The sequence below is a fragment of the Bos indicus genome, chromosome 6 (assembly GCF_029378745.1).
Source record: "Bos indicus isolate NIAB-ARS_2022 breed Sahiwal x Tharparkar chromosome 6, NIAB-ARS_B.indTharparkar_mat_pri_1.0, whole genome shotgun sequence".
NCBI lineage: Eukaryota > Metazoa > Chordata > Mammalia > Artiodactyla > Bovidae > Bos > Bos indicus.
The window spans coordinates 72,406,049-72,419,690 of record NC_091765.1 but is presented as its reverse complement, the minus strand read 5'-3'; the positions used below and the strand labels follow the sequence as shown (position 1 = coordinate 72,419,690).

The window sequence follows — 13,642 nt, the reverse complement described above, 5'->3', positions numbered from 1 at the left end:
GGACACCAGACGATAGCAGCAACCCCTGTTCACTTCTGTCTGGACAACCAAAAAAATGCCTCCGGGTGTTGTCCAATGTCCCCTGGCGGGGAAGATCGCCTCTGGCTGAGAACTACTGCTCTAGACCTAGGTCTTTTATGATTCAAAAGAAAAAAAAAAAACAACAAAAAACCAGAATACATCATCTGATCTTTATCTTTAATGTGGCTAATATTTAATCCCACAAAGCTGCAAAAAGCCTTAGCAATCACATTATCGGAACTCCTCGTTTTACAAAAAAAGTCAAGATCCAGTGACTGGCCCAAGCTTATGGAATGAATGAGTGGTACCAAAGGGACCTGAATCCACGTCTTCTAAAACATATTCAGTGCTGTTTTCATTGTGCCCCACTGGTTCTCATAAATTTACACTGAACTTCCCTCTTCTTACTGGGACAGAAAGAGAGGATCCGGCATTTTTACCACCTTACTGAAGGTGGCCTCCCTTGAGGAAAATGCCCCTTCTCTCTCTGAACTCGAGAGTATCAAATCCACCTTCACCCAACTCCCCCTCGGCTTTACATGGCGGACGGTGAAATTGCAGAGACATGAAAGAGATGAGCCCCAGGTCCCCTCCCCGCACCCCGGGCACCCCAGCATGCCAAGTCAGGAGCACAGAGAGACAAGGACTCAGATTTGATCTGCTGTATCTCAGCCTGAACCCGGCGCCCCCTGACACCACGGGGAGGGAGCACACATCCAAAGCCCAAGTTCAGCCAGTGAAGTATAGCTTTTACAGCCTAAAGGGGTTTCAGGGAGGAGAAGGCTGCAATAGGGTGTCTTCTAAAATGAGTTTAGCAGGAAGCAGCAGTTAGTGTCTACTCTAAGCAGATCAATAAGCAGGCACAGTTAGAACAGCCGATGGTGTTAGACAAGAGGACATGGTGTAACAAAGCCACAGGCCCTGTGGCACTCTTGCTGCCCTGTGGGAGATGCATGGGGGCCTGGGCAGGAGTGGCAGGAAGAGCTCCTGCATCCTAGTCACAGTCTGGGCAGGGGTTCCCTCTGGGACTCCCAGCCCAGCCTTTGGTTGACCAGTTATCTCTTCTCTAAGTGTGCTGGTAAACAGCTAAAAATTTTTATCCAATCACCCTAGAATGAGACCTCCTGTGTCAGGGTCTGCCACCTACCAATGTTCTTGAATATCTAAAATGAGGGTATTTCTTCTACTCAGAATGGAAAGAATAATTCTTTAATGAGTTCCCCAGGAGACTAAGCTTAATACATTAATGCTCTTTCGTTAGGATTTTGGCCACCATCACAAAAAGAATGAATGTGCTGATTTTTTTGTTTGTTTTTGTTAGAGCCCTTTTTAGAACACTGATGTCAAGTTCACATTACTTATATTGAAATAAACGCCGAAGATGGGATGGTTATTGTGGCTACCAAAGGAAAATGAAAGAGAAAATGGGGGGGAAAATATTAGATGTGATAAGAACAGGTGAAATAAGGTACGTGGGACAAAACTGGGGAAATGGAGAGCATGACGTTAAGAAACGAAGTTGAGAGTTAAAGTGGAAAATTGAGAGGAGGGTGCAGGGGGCAGACAGGAGGCCCAGGGAGGAGAATCTGCAGCCCTGATGGCAGGTACAACAGCTGAAGGGGGCAGGATGGGGGAGATTGGAAAGGAGGGAGAGGGAGAGACGGGGAGGGAATGAGAATGTGTGTGTATCTGAGGGTTGATTTATGTCGTGGATATGTTCATCCTGGCAAAAGAAACACAATGCTGTTGCCTTTGAGAATGACAATGAGCATCTCCATAAAGTAGCTGATTTAAAATTCCTCCAGAGAAAACAAATTCAGGCTGCTGGTTAGGGAGCTTGGGAGAAGGGTGAGGGAAGGAGGAGGGGAGGACCCAGGTCATGCAAAAAGTGACAGCCACCATCCAGGGACAGGAAGGCAGCCGCTCTGTCCAGACAAAGGACTGTCCTCGCAGACACACCCTGCAGTGGTCACAGGCCAGGGCAGGGCTGCAGGGCCAAGGCCATGGTGACTGAGCCTCAGGCTCTCAAGGCCAAGGCTCTTGTACCTGATCTGTGGTTCCTGCTCCAAATGTTTCCTTCGGCTGACTCAGAGGGGACGGGGCTGCTGGACACTTTGTCTGACTTTTCGACAACTAAAAGATGACTGCCAAAACCTATCTGCCATCTCAGATGTCAAACGAATTGAATACAGGGATAAATATGGCTTTTTGGTGACTTTTATTCTGCCCACTACTCAGGCATTGTCATGGGAAGAACTGTGACACAAGCAGTCACTCAAAACCAGACCGTTAAGATGAGCTTGCCCTTAAGCTTCCAGGGAAAAAAACTATTACCACTCCTTCCATCTATAGACAGATGTATTTTAATAGATATGTATATTTTTACATATCCATGGATTCTTTATATGCACTGAGATAATAACCAGAGGGGAGAGTGGAACCTCTGTGCCTAAACTGAGTCCGTGTTACTTATGGCAATGAATGGAGTTACTGTTAGACTGGAATGTGAGCTAAAGGGGTGATATTTTATTCATTCAAATTTGGCCATTTGGCTGTAAAATGGAATGCTGGAGAATGATATTATAGGAATGCACATCTATATTTATGAGGCTCTTTTCCTATGGTGTAGAAATTCCAAGCACATCATATTCTGTAGCTCTCACACTGCCAATTTAGATTTCCCCAGATTTTTCATAGCCATCTTTCATACTATAAGAACAAGGCAGACAGAAAATAAAATTGCTGTCTTCTCGAGCGAACTCCAGATACTCCCATAGTCAAAATGAATTTAAGAGAATAAGCAAATTCAAACACACACAGATTTAAAGACATCTGCTCTGTGCAGAAGTGGTGAAGAGCAGGTATTTATCCTTTGCGTCGACAGCTGCACGAGGTGCTCAAATCCTCAAAGGTAAGACACTTTGGCATTTTAAAGTGAAATCCAGCCCAGCAGGAGACAGCAGCTACTGAAGACAAAGGTTCTTCCTCCTGAGCTAAACAGTGCGTGGACTAATAGACTAAGCATTTTCTGACAAAGCTCTGGCATTATTCTAAAAATCACCTGTGGGCTTGGACTGTGATATTCCTGATTCCTACCATCAGTAGGTGCATACATACTTCACAGCCTGATTTGCTCTGAAATAAATAGGCACCTCCCTGATATGTGCTCTGGGAACATCAAGGTCATTGGAGTCCAATGCATTGCAGTGCAAAGCTTACAAAGCCACTCCGTGCTCTAGCAGATGAACAGTGATTTTCTATAAATGGCAGATTTTAAGAACTGGAGGGGCTCTTCAGATCATCCATCACATGCATCCTCTTGTTTTTCAGATGAGGAATATGAGGGTCAGAGAGCTTTAATGATTTGTCCTGAGGCCACAAAGCCAGGTGATGGCAGAGGCCTGTGAGGCATTTTTTATTTCACTTTCTGGCCATAGAACAACTGACTGTTATGTACAGGGTCCTCAAAAAGGACACCACTGTCATTTCTGTCCCTTATAACTATCCTGTATATTAAAATTTGTTCTATGCACATGCATTATCTTTATACTCAGGGAAAAAAAGGTAATTTTTCTTTTAAAGGTTCAATTGCTTGCTACAGAAATTTTGGCAGGTGGTAGATTCACATTGTTCAGGAAAGAGTAGGCTTATTTATGCTCTATTCAGTCATTCTGTACTCAGCAGACGGATACGAACCATTACTGGTACAACCTAGGACAGTTCTGGCTGAGATGACTATATGTGGACACTAGGGGGCAACCTTTCCAAATGCAGTCATTACAGGCACAGCTCTGGTTTCCATGGGCTGGGAAGTTTCTTGAGCCAGAAAAAAAAACAAACACGTTTTTGGGTCTTTTTTGTTTTTTTTTTAATGGCATTCCAGTAGAAATCTCATTTCAAAAGAATGTCTTAATAATGGTGGCAAATTAGCTTGCTAGGACATTTACTGTCAAATAGGTGTTATCCACTACTCTCTTTTTAAAGTAAACATACACACATACACAAAGACAATTCCAGACATAAAAAACATACATGCGTCTGACATAAATAAACACCCTCATTCCATGCTGGAGTCTACGAGGGAGTAGTCTTTTATGCTGCTTACTAAGCATCAATACCAGCATAACGTTTTTATGGAAAAATGCAAAGCATTCATGCAAGTTAATAAGTTAACTACTATTTCTATGACTTACCAGGAACATACTGCTTAGTCGACTGAAAAATAAAGCACAGTCTTTTGGGGGTGATACAGTGATATCTTATGGCACTCCAAAAATCACATTTGCTATGATAAGGGTCCCCATTTCCCTCCTTGAAAAGCAAAAGTCTCTTTTATTATATTGTTTCAAAACATAGCATTAGAGCTGTAAGGAAGCTTATGCATATCCATGCAGCAGAAGCAAAATTAGGCAGACCTCATGTGAGTACATGTCATCCAGAGGACAGCGTTCAATTAGACAGCTATTCTGTTTCCCTCACATTTCTCCTCCTGCATTAACAGAACCGTTGCTTCAGAGAAGTTAGTTGTTTTACATTTTATTAATTATGAAATCAGATTCCTTAAACTTATGCCTGACACCATTAACACAAACAACAGGCATTCACATATTTCTACTGAGTTTCTACGTTTTTTTTTTTTTTTTTCCTACGTTTTCAATGTTGCAGAATTATCTATTTTTTACAACTCCAAATCCACTTCATGGAGTGGTGCTGGCATGAGGTGTGGATTACACAGGTACTGCCGTTTAAGACAACAGACTACTACCTGATTTTTAAAGAACTCCTTGAAAGCCCTTGTGAAATACAGTTGGTTTGTAGGCTGAGACCTGCAGGTCACTCCCCTTAGAAAGGGACGATTATGAGGGTTCATTCCTTCTTAGGAATAATATGCAGGAGCCAGAAACTTCAAGAAGGAAAGGTAAGGAGGAGGGGGGCAAGGTCAAGGTTTTCTTCGGCCATCACTGCCCTTTCCTCTTCTGCATCTGAAGAGAAGTGACTAAGGCCAACTTTCCTTTCTGAGTCTATAAAATGTGTAGCAGTATGGCCAGCAAGAACCAAGAACGGGAGCTAGTCAAGATGTGCTGGAATTTGAAGGAAGTGCCTAGGTTAGTTCTGAGGGCAGGACTATGGCCTTGGGCAGTGAGGTGGTAGGTATAAAGATCTAGGCAAGTCTGGGTGTGGTTCCAGGGTGTTGGCTGTTTCCCAGCTGCCATATGCTATATTTAGCTGAGTACATGTGGAATATGTAACCAAACACAGGTCACAAAATACATAGCTTAATATTCAGTAGAAACAAGAATATTTCAAGCAAGTAGAAAACTCTGAGTACCATGCTTCATCATGTCAATAGCTACTCAAGCCAGCTGTCTCCTTTGTTATTTTTTTGCTTGGTTCATTCATTCATTTGTTCATTCACTGTTGCAGACTTACAAACAGATTGAAACCAGCACACCAGAGTCCCCTGTACACAGTCTGGATCGCCTCCAAGCAACCCAAGCTCAGAGAAGTGCTTGCTTAGGCACTTCTGCCGGGTGAGTGAGTTCTACTGAGCACTCGGGCAAACCTACGTTGTCGGATTGCAGGGGTCTTCGCTCCCCTTGCTTTTCCTGGATTTCCCATTATTTCAATCTCATTCAGTGAAGAATTATTTTATCTTCATTATTAAAGGAGTTACCACCTGAGTCAGTTTTATGGAGGAAAACTGCCCACCTCTGCAGCGCAAACAGGAGGGAAGCGGAAGAGCTTCACAGTGTCCCTCTAGGACAGGGCAGTTCAGGGAAGCCAGGGTCAGAAACACAACAGAACCCGTGACAGCCATTCACTGTCCAAGTACAGAGACTCAGAGAGGGTGCGTCTGCTGTGCATGCCTTCAGCCGACAGTCAACCCTACGCTCAGGGATTACGGCCAACACTCAGTGGTAAGGAGTGCTCTCCTCCCACCCAAGTTCTGCAGCTTCTCTAGGGTACCTGTCTTCATTAAGTCCAGTTAAAAATGAGGAAACACCTTGAGAGAAAAGGAGAGGGGGTGTTCTGAAGGTGGGTACAACATGACAGTGTATCTCTCATGGCTGCACAGAAGCTTCCAGAGAACTAAGCCAGGTTTGAGAAAGCAAACATTCTCACCGGGAGTTACCCCTGGACTTCCCAATCCATGGCTCAAGGCCAAGCCAGGGACCCTTCCCACTTCCCTCCATGGCCGCCCCCCTCCCCCTTCCTATGCCTCTGACTTTCAACTTGTCTTACCTGAAGAGTTTTGACTTTGCCCAGGATGTTGTCCTGTGACATTGCTTGAACTGTCTGCTCACTTTCTGCTCCCCCATCAGGGATAAAAATACTGTCATGAGAAAATGCCCGGGTTCCCATAGAATAGTTGAAGGACCTGGAATGCAAATCATGTGCTTCATTTTATTAGGATGATAAGACTTCTTTTGGCAATTCCATCATCTCCTGTTCCTCCTGATTCAGGGGACTCCACCCACATCCCCAATCTCACTCAGAAAGCACTTCCAGCCCGCTGTCCTCTTCTGCGAGGGGTCAGCCAAGTAGCTGGGCAGACGGAAGTGTCCCTCGGGAATAAGAGAGCATGTCTCCTACACAGCATGTTTTAGAGCCGCTCACTGGGAGAACTCTGTGTACTTGCTACCTGTTTGTGGAGGACCCAGGACAGAAAGCACTGCAGAAATTTTAGCTGCAGGAGCCCTTTTCCTGATGAGCTGTCAAGTATGTCCAGCAGTCCTTTTCAAGCAACATGAAGATCTCGAAGTATGAGGCAAGAATTTCTCTCTCTCAGATTTTAATCACATTGGGAAGAAAAATACGTACATCTAAAACAAAGACTTGATGAGGACTGGAACTGCTGATGGGCACTATCGGAATAAAGAGTCTCTCTGTCGAGACTCCTCAGGAATTCAGAGGGGTGGGGGCACATGTGCTAAGGAGACTCTAAATGGGCATTCTGCATTGGGCAGCTTATCAGTGGTAGGTTCCTAACAATAAGAACGCTTCAGTTGAGAGGCTGGACTTCAGAGGAATTCTAGACTTCTAACCTGACTGTGAGATATAGGTTGGGTGAACTGCAGGAACAGGGGGCAGCAGATGCCAACTGTTCCTCACTTGATCTGGGAAATTAAGCTATTTCTGGGAAGGAATACACAAGGACAGAATCACACACTTTCTGTAAGGTAAGACAGGCACACTTCCATAATGCCAGGCACACAGGCAGCTATCCCAGAGCTCAGAGCCCTACTTCTTCCTCTCCCCTCCCCCACAGAAAGGGGTCCCATCAGGAGGTTTTATCAGTGATCAAGGGCAGGAAAGAAGAGCCAGTACTGGGGGAAAGGGGTCTCTGGCTGGTACCTCTGAGCTGAATTACAGAAAAGCTGCAGGCAGGGTCCCGACCAGGTTTCTTGGGAAGACTGAGTACCAAATTATATCATCAAATTGGCCAAATTACCAGCAGTATGATAACAAAACATGAAGTTTAGAGACAAAAGACTTGGACATAAGCCTCCTGGCTGTGTGATAATAAAAACAATAATAACCACCAATTGCGACTTTGATGAAAACACTGTGCTGAAAGCTTTACTTTAGTGATCTCATCACCAACTTACTGTTGCAAATAAAACTCAGGGGGTAAATAGCCTTATATGGTAGTGCTAATGGTAAAGAATCTGGCTGGCAATGCAGGAGACACAAGAGACGCAGGTTCGATCCCTGGATCAGGAAGATCCCCTGGAGTAGGAAATGGCAACCCACTCTGGTGTTTTTGCCTGGAGAATCCCATGGACAGAGGAGCCTGGTGGGCTACAGTTCATGGGGTCACAAAGATTTGGACATGACTGAAGCGACTTAGTACACAAGTAGGCAAAGTCACCTAAATAGAAGCTGTAGCATGAGAAACTGGAGAAGGCAATGGCACCCCACTCCAGTACCCTTGCCTGGAAAATCCATGGACAGAGGAGCCTGGTAGGCTGCAGTCCATGGGGTCGCTAGGAGTCGGACACGACTGAGCGACTTCACCTTCACTTTTCTCTTTCATGCATTGGAGAAGGAAATGGCAACCCACTCCAGTGTTCTTGCCTGGAGAATCCCAGGGACGGGGGAGCCTGGTGGGCTGCTGTCTATGGGGTCGCACAGAGTCAGACACGACTGAAGCGACTTAGCAGCAGCAGCATGAGAAACAGGATTCAGAACAGCTGACGTCTATGGAGTCGCACAGAGTCGGACACGACTGAAGCGACTTTAGCAGCAGCAGCAGCATGAGAAACAGGATTCAGAACAGCTGAACACAATCCCAGGCCAGGCAGCTGAAGTGTTTTAAAGTGGTAGAAGGTCTCTAGTATTCCTTCTCTTGGGTGGAGCAGTGGGAGAGGAATACAGGATGCCAATGTCATGTGGGCTGGAATATGGGAAGGCTGGAGATACTAAATAGCTGGAATAATCGGTAAGCCTTCGGCTACATAGCACGACACTGTGGAGTAGCAACCCCCTTTATGAAATATGAGGCATTGTTTTAGCATATGAATACAAGAGGAAATTAAATGTGTCATTATGTCCTCGTTCCTCAGAAACTTTGTGACCTATGCTACAAAATGAACTTCCAAATTCACCCAAAGATGCTAGGAATTAAAATTTCATTCAAAGTTATGGAATCAAACCTTTTAATATCCTGTCTAAATTTTTTTCTCAGATTCCCTGGCTAGGATTCAGATGAAAGAAGAGGTAACTAACTTCATTTTCTACACAGTGTTTTTACAAATGGCTTATGTATACACAGAGGCTCTCAGATATTCTTACAAACACATATATGCACAAGTCCTCTTTAGATGCTTAATAAATGTTTACTAATGTCTCACAGTTATACGCACATAACAGGCCGACACTGGAAGGCCAAGTTCTCTTTCAGTTTCCAAGTCAATCTTCTGGCTGAATCATGACATTTTTTTTTTTTTAATGTGGACCATTTTTAAAGTCTTTATTGAATTTGTTACAATATTGCTTCTGTTTAATGTTTTGGTTTTTTGGCCTTGAGGCAAGTAGGATCTTAGCTCCTGACCAGGGATGAACACACACTCCCTACACATTGGAAGGCAAGTCTTAACCACTGGGCAACCAGGGAAGTCCTTGAATCATGAAGTTTAACTCTCAGCTCCAATTCTTTTTTTCCAGGAAAACTAAGAACCAACAGTTTCCTGCTCTTCTGTGTTTGTCCCAAATGTTCCTTGCTGCTAGCCAGGATTTAATGTCCCCACATTCCCCACTTCTAGATGATCTTATTGCAAAATAGAGAAAATGAACAGTAATAGGAGGAGTAGTAATAATTATACTAGTATAGTCAAAGTAGTAATATTAATACTGGCTAAATTTTATTGGGCACTTGCTATGTCCCCTCCATATGTGATAACTTCTTTAATACAACATCTCAATCCTTGTGATATACACTATTTAAAGCTTATGTGGTAGGAACTATTATTAAGCCCATTATAGATGAGGAAACTGTGGCTGAAGACAGTGAGTGACTTGCCATAAATTAAATGACTGTATATGTGTGAACCTGTTTCTGGCCTGTGTTCTACTGGTCTATTTGTCTGTTTTTATAGCAACAGTCCATGCTGTCTTAGTTACTATAGCTTTTTTCTCACCCCCCCAAATTCTTTCTTTATTTTTGGTTGCTCTGGGTCTTCGTTGCTGTGTGTGGGCTTTCTCTAGTTGTGGCGAGCGGACACTACTCTTCACTGCAGTGTGCAGGCTTCTCATTTCGGTGGCTTCTCCCAAGGGCTCCAGGGCACGTGGGTTTCAGTAGCTGTGGCACAAAAGGGCTTAGGTGCTCTACGGCATTTGGGATCTTCCCGGACCAGGGGTTGAACCAGTGTCTCCTGCACTGGCAGGTGGATTCTCACCCACTGTACCACCAGGGATGTCTTACAGCTGTTTCATGAGTCTTGGTATCTAGCAGTTTATGTTCTCCAGCTTTCCCCCAGGTGGCTATACTTATCTCTGCATTTCTACATAAACTTACATATACACAGACATACACACAGACACACAGACACACACACACACACACACACACACTTAACACTCCTAGGATTGCTCCTCTGATGGCACTGGATCTGTAAATAAACTCTGAGGATAACTCATATCTTTACAGCAGTCATTCTTTTCATACATGAACACTGGATATCCCTTCATTTATCTAGATCCTCTTTACTTTCTCTCAATAAAGTTTTGTAGTTTTCTGTATAGAGGTCTTTTACATATTTTCATAGATTTAGTCCTATATATTTGATGTTTCTGAATCTACTATAAATGGTACAGGTTAAAATGTTTATTTTTCTAATTGTTTATTGGCAGAGTATTGTAAGTATCACTTGGTTATTGATTATTGACATCAGAATTAGGCTTAACTAAATTTATTTATTAATCATGTGATTGTTTATTCTTTTGGATTTTCTATGTATACAATCATTTTATCTGTGACAAAAGACAGCTTTATTTGTTCGTTTTCTTTCTTTTTTAGCCGCACCATGGTTTGTGGGAGCCTTGTTCTCTGACTGGGGATTAAACCTGGGCCCCTTACTATGGAAGCACAGAGTCCACCACCGGACCATCAGGGAATTACCCTATTTGTTCATTTTTCAATCTCCCTCTCCCTTCCTTCCTTCCATACTGCAATTAGCTAGAATCTTCACAGGAACTTAAACAGAAGTGGTGATGGTAGACTTTATCATGTTCCCAAACTGACCAAAAAAGCGTTCAATATTTTTCAATAAATTATGAGGTTAGCTAGGCTTCTCAGATGGTGCCAGTGGTAAAGAACCCACCTGCCAATGCAGGAGACATAAGAGACGTGAGTTTGATCCCTGGATTGGGAAGACCCCTTGGAGGAGGGCATGGAAACCCACTCCAGTGTTCTTGCCTGGAGAATCCCCATGGACAGAGAAGCTGGTGTCCTATGGTCCACTGGGTAGCAAGGAGTCAGATATGACTGAAGTGATTTAGCTATAGAATTTCTGTTATATTACTGTTTCTTTGAAAAGACTTCCCTGGTGGCTCAGACGGTAAAGCGTCTGTCTACAATGTGGGAGACCTGGGTTCGAGTGCTGGGTTGGGAAGATCCCCTGGAGAAGGAAATGGCGATCCACTCTAGAACTATTGCCTGGAAAATCCCATGGACAGAGGAGCCTGGTAGGCTACAGTCTGTGGGGTCGAAAAGAGTCGGACACGACTGAGCGACTTCACTTTCACTTTCTTTGAAAAGACAGGCAATCTGTCTCTTACAACTGATTTTAAGATTTTCCTTTGTCTTTGGTTTTCTCAGTTATTATCTATTGTGGCTAGGTGTGAATTTCTTCTGATTTATCTAGCTCAGGTACATAATACTCCTTAAACCCATGGCTTGGCGTCTTTCATCAGTTTGGGAAAATTCTCAGCCATTGTTCCTTCAAATACTGCTTCTGCCCCATTTTTCCCTATTCCTCCTCTGATTCTGCAATGTTAGCCCTTTACAATATAAGTCATGTCTTTCATGGTCTTTTCTGTATTCATCATTCTTTTTAATCAATATGATTCAGTCTGGATTTTTCTACTGAAAAATTTTTATTTTTCAGCTCATTAATGTTCTCTTTAGCGGTGTTCAGTCTGCTGTTAAAACTATCTACTGAGTTCTTACTATCAGTAGCAGTTTTCAGACCTAGAATTTCCATTTGATTCTTTTTAATAGATTCCAGTTGTCTCGTGAAATTATTCATCTTGTCAACTATTTTATTGAATATATTAATCACAATTATTTGAAAAGCTCTGTCTGAAAAAGCAATATTTTAGTCCCTTTGGGTCTTTTTTTTTTTTTGGCTGTACAGCATGCAAGATCTTAGTTCCCAGACCAGGAATCAAACCTGGGCCCTCTGAGGTAGAAGCAGTGTCCTAACCACTGGACCACCAAAAAAGTCCCTTTTTAAGAAAAAATATTTATTTTTATTTATTTGGCTTGGGTCTATTTCTATTTTGTTTTCCTCATAGTCTGTTTCTTAAATGCCTGGTAATTTTTTATTGAATTCAACACATATGCATGAAAAATTGTAAAGGCTGGGTTTTCTCCTTCCAGAGAGACTTGCTGGTTCCTCTAGCAAGCAGTAAAGGAGTAGATCACATCAATCCAATCAGGATGATCCAGTGATTAGCAACCTTTGTAAGGCTCAGGCTCTGCTTTGTCCTTGCTTCTAGCGTATAGGCCTCCTGGAGTCTCAGATAAAAACCTGGGTTATTATATGTAAATAGATGACCAGTGCAAGTTCAATGTATGAAGCAGGACACTCAAAGCCGGTGCTCTGGAACAACCCAGAGGGATGGGGTGGGGAGGGAGATGACAGGGGGGTTCAGGATGGGGGGACACATGTACACACATGGCTGATTCATGTTGATGTACAGCAAAGACCACCACAATATTGTAAAGTAGTTATTCTTCAATTAAAATAAATTAATTAAAAAAAAAAAACAACCCATGGATTATTTCCTAAAAGTCCTTCTCCTTGTTAGGTTGGTGAGTCTTGAAACTGTGTACAAACCCCTGTGTCCTTGTCTTTTGAAGTAAAATGCTGATTCAAGAGTTAATGACTGGGGACTTTCCTGGTGGCACAGTGGACAAGAATCCACCTGCCAATGCAGGAGACAGTTTTGATCCCTGGTCCAGGAAGATTCCGCACATCACAGAGCAACTAAGCCCTTGGATCACACCTACTGAGCCCAAACTTTAGGACCCGCAAGTTGCAACCACTGAGCCCATGTGCTGCGACTACTGAAGCCCATGCCTAGAGCCTGTGCACTGCAGCGAGAGAAGCCACGGCAATGAGAAGCCCACGCACTTCAACGAAGAGCAGCCCCCGCTCACTGCAATTAAAGAAAGGCTCCGCAAATCAACAAAGACCCATTGCAGCCAAAAATAAAAATAAATAATAAAAATTATTTTAAAAAGAAAGAAAAAATTGAGTAAAATTATATTTAAAAATAGTTAATGACTGGGATACGTGAAGACATAGAAACAAAGAACAGCTGTTGGACTAGGAAACTGATAACAATTTAGACTAAAATTCTGCCACATAGCAGAATCATCGAACTTACGGTTCCTTGAAAGATACAGATAAAGGTCTGACACACATTCCTAAGTTGTTTTTTATAGGAAGCAGAAGGCAATGGCATCCCACTCCAGTACTCTTGCCTGGAAAACCCCATGGACGGAGGAGCCTGGTAGGCTACAGTCCATGGGGTCGATAGAGTCGGACACGACTGAGCGACTGCACTTTCACTTTTCACTTTCATGCATTGGAGAAGGGAATGGCAACCCATTCCAGTGTTCTTGCCTGGAGAATCCCAGGGACGGGGGAGCATGATGGGCTGCCATCTATGGGGTCGCACAGAGTAGGACACGACTGAAGCAACTTAGCAGCAGTAGCAGCAGCAGACCCCCTCCAGATGAAAACTGCTGACCATAAGAACACAGATCCTAGACTGGTTGAAACCAGAAGGTTGATGAAGCTTGAAACTCCACCTTGACGCCAACCAATCGGAGAAGTGTCCATGAACTGTTCATGCCCTGCTCCTTGAACACTATAAAACTCCTCACTAC

At 43.4% G+C, this 13,642-nt stretch overlaps 1 protein-coding gene across 6 annotated transcripts in view; it reads right to left on the bottom strand.

Moving 5' to 3' along the window:
* CRACD (capping protein inhibiting regulator of actin dynamics) overlaps nucleotides 1-13,642 on the bottom strand; it is a 282,379-nt gene that overhangs the window by 24,191 nt on the left and 244,546 nt on the right. For 4 of the 6 annotated variants that reach the window (XM_019962783.2, XM_070791469.1, XM_070791468.1 and 1 more), the window contains one exon: nucleotides 6,265-6,400. The exons of 1 other annotated variant lie outside the window; for it this stretch is intronic. In XM_019962783.2, coding sequence (XP_019818342.2) covers nucleotides 6,265-6,384 — 120 coding nt within the window. In that variant the 5' untranslated portion in view covers nucleotides 6,385-6,400. Of the gene's footprint in view, nucleotides 1-4,214; nucleotides 4,236-6,264; nucleotides 6,401-13,642 lie in introns of those variants that run through there. One more of the 6 variants, XM_019962785.2, reaches the window with a different exon arrangement.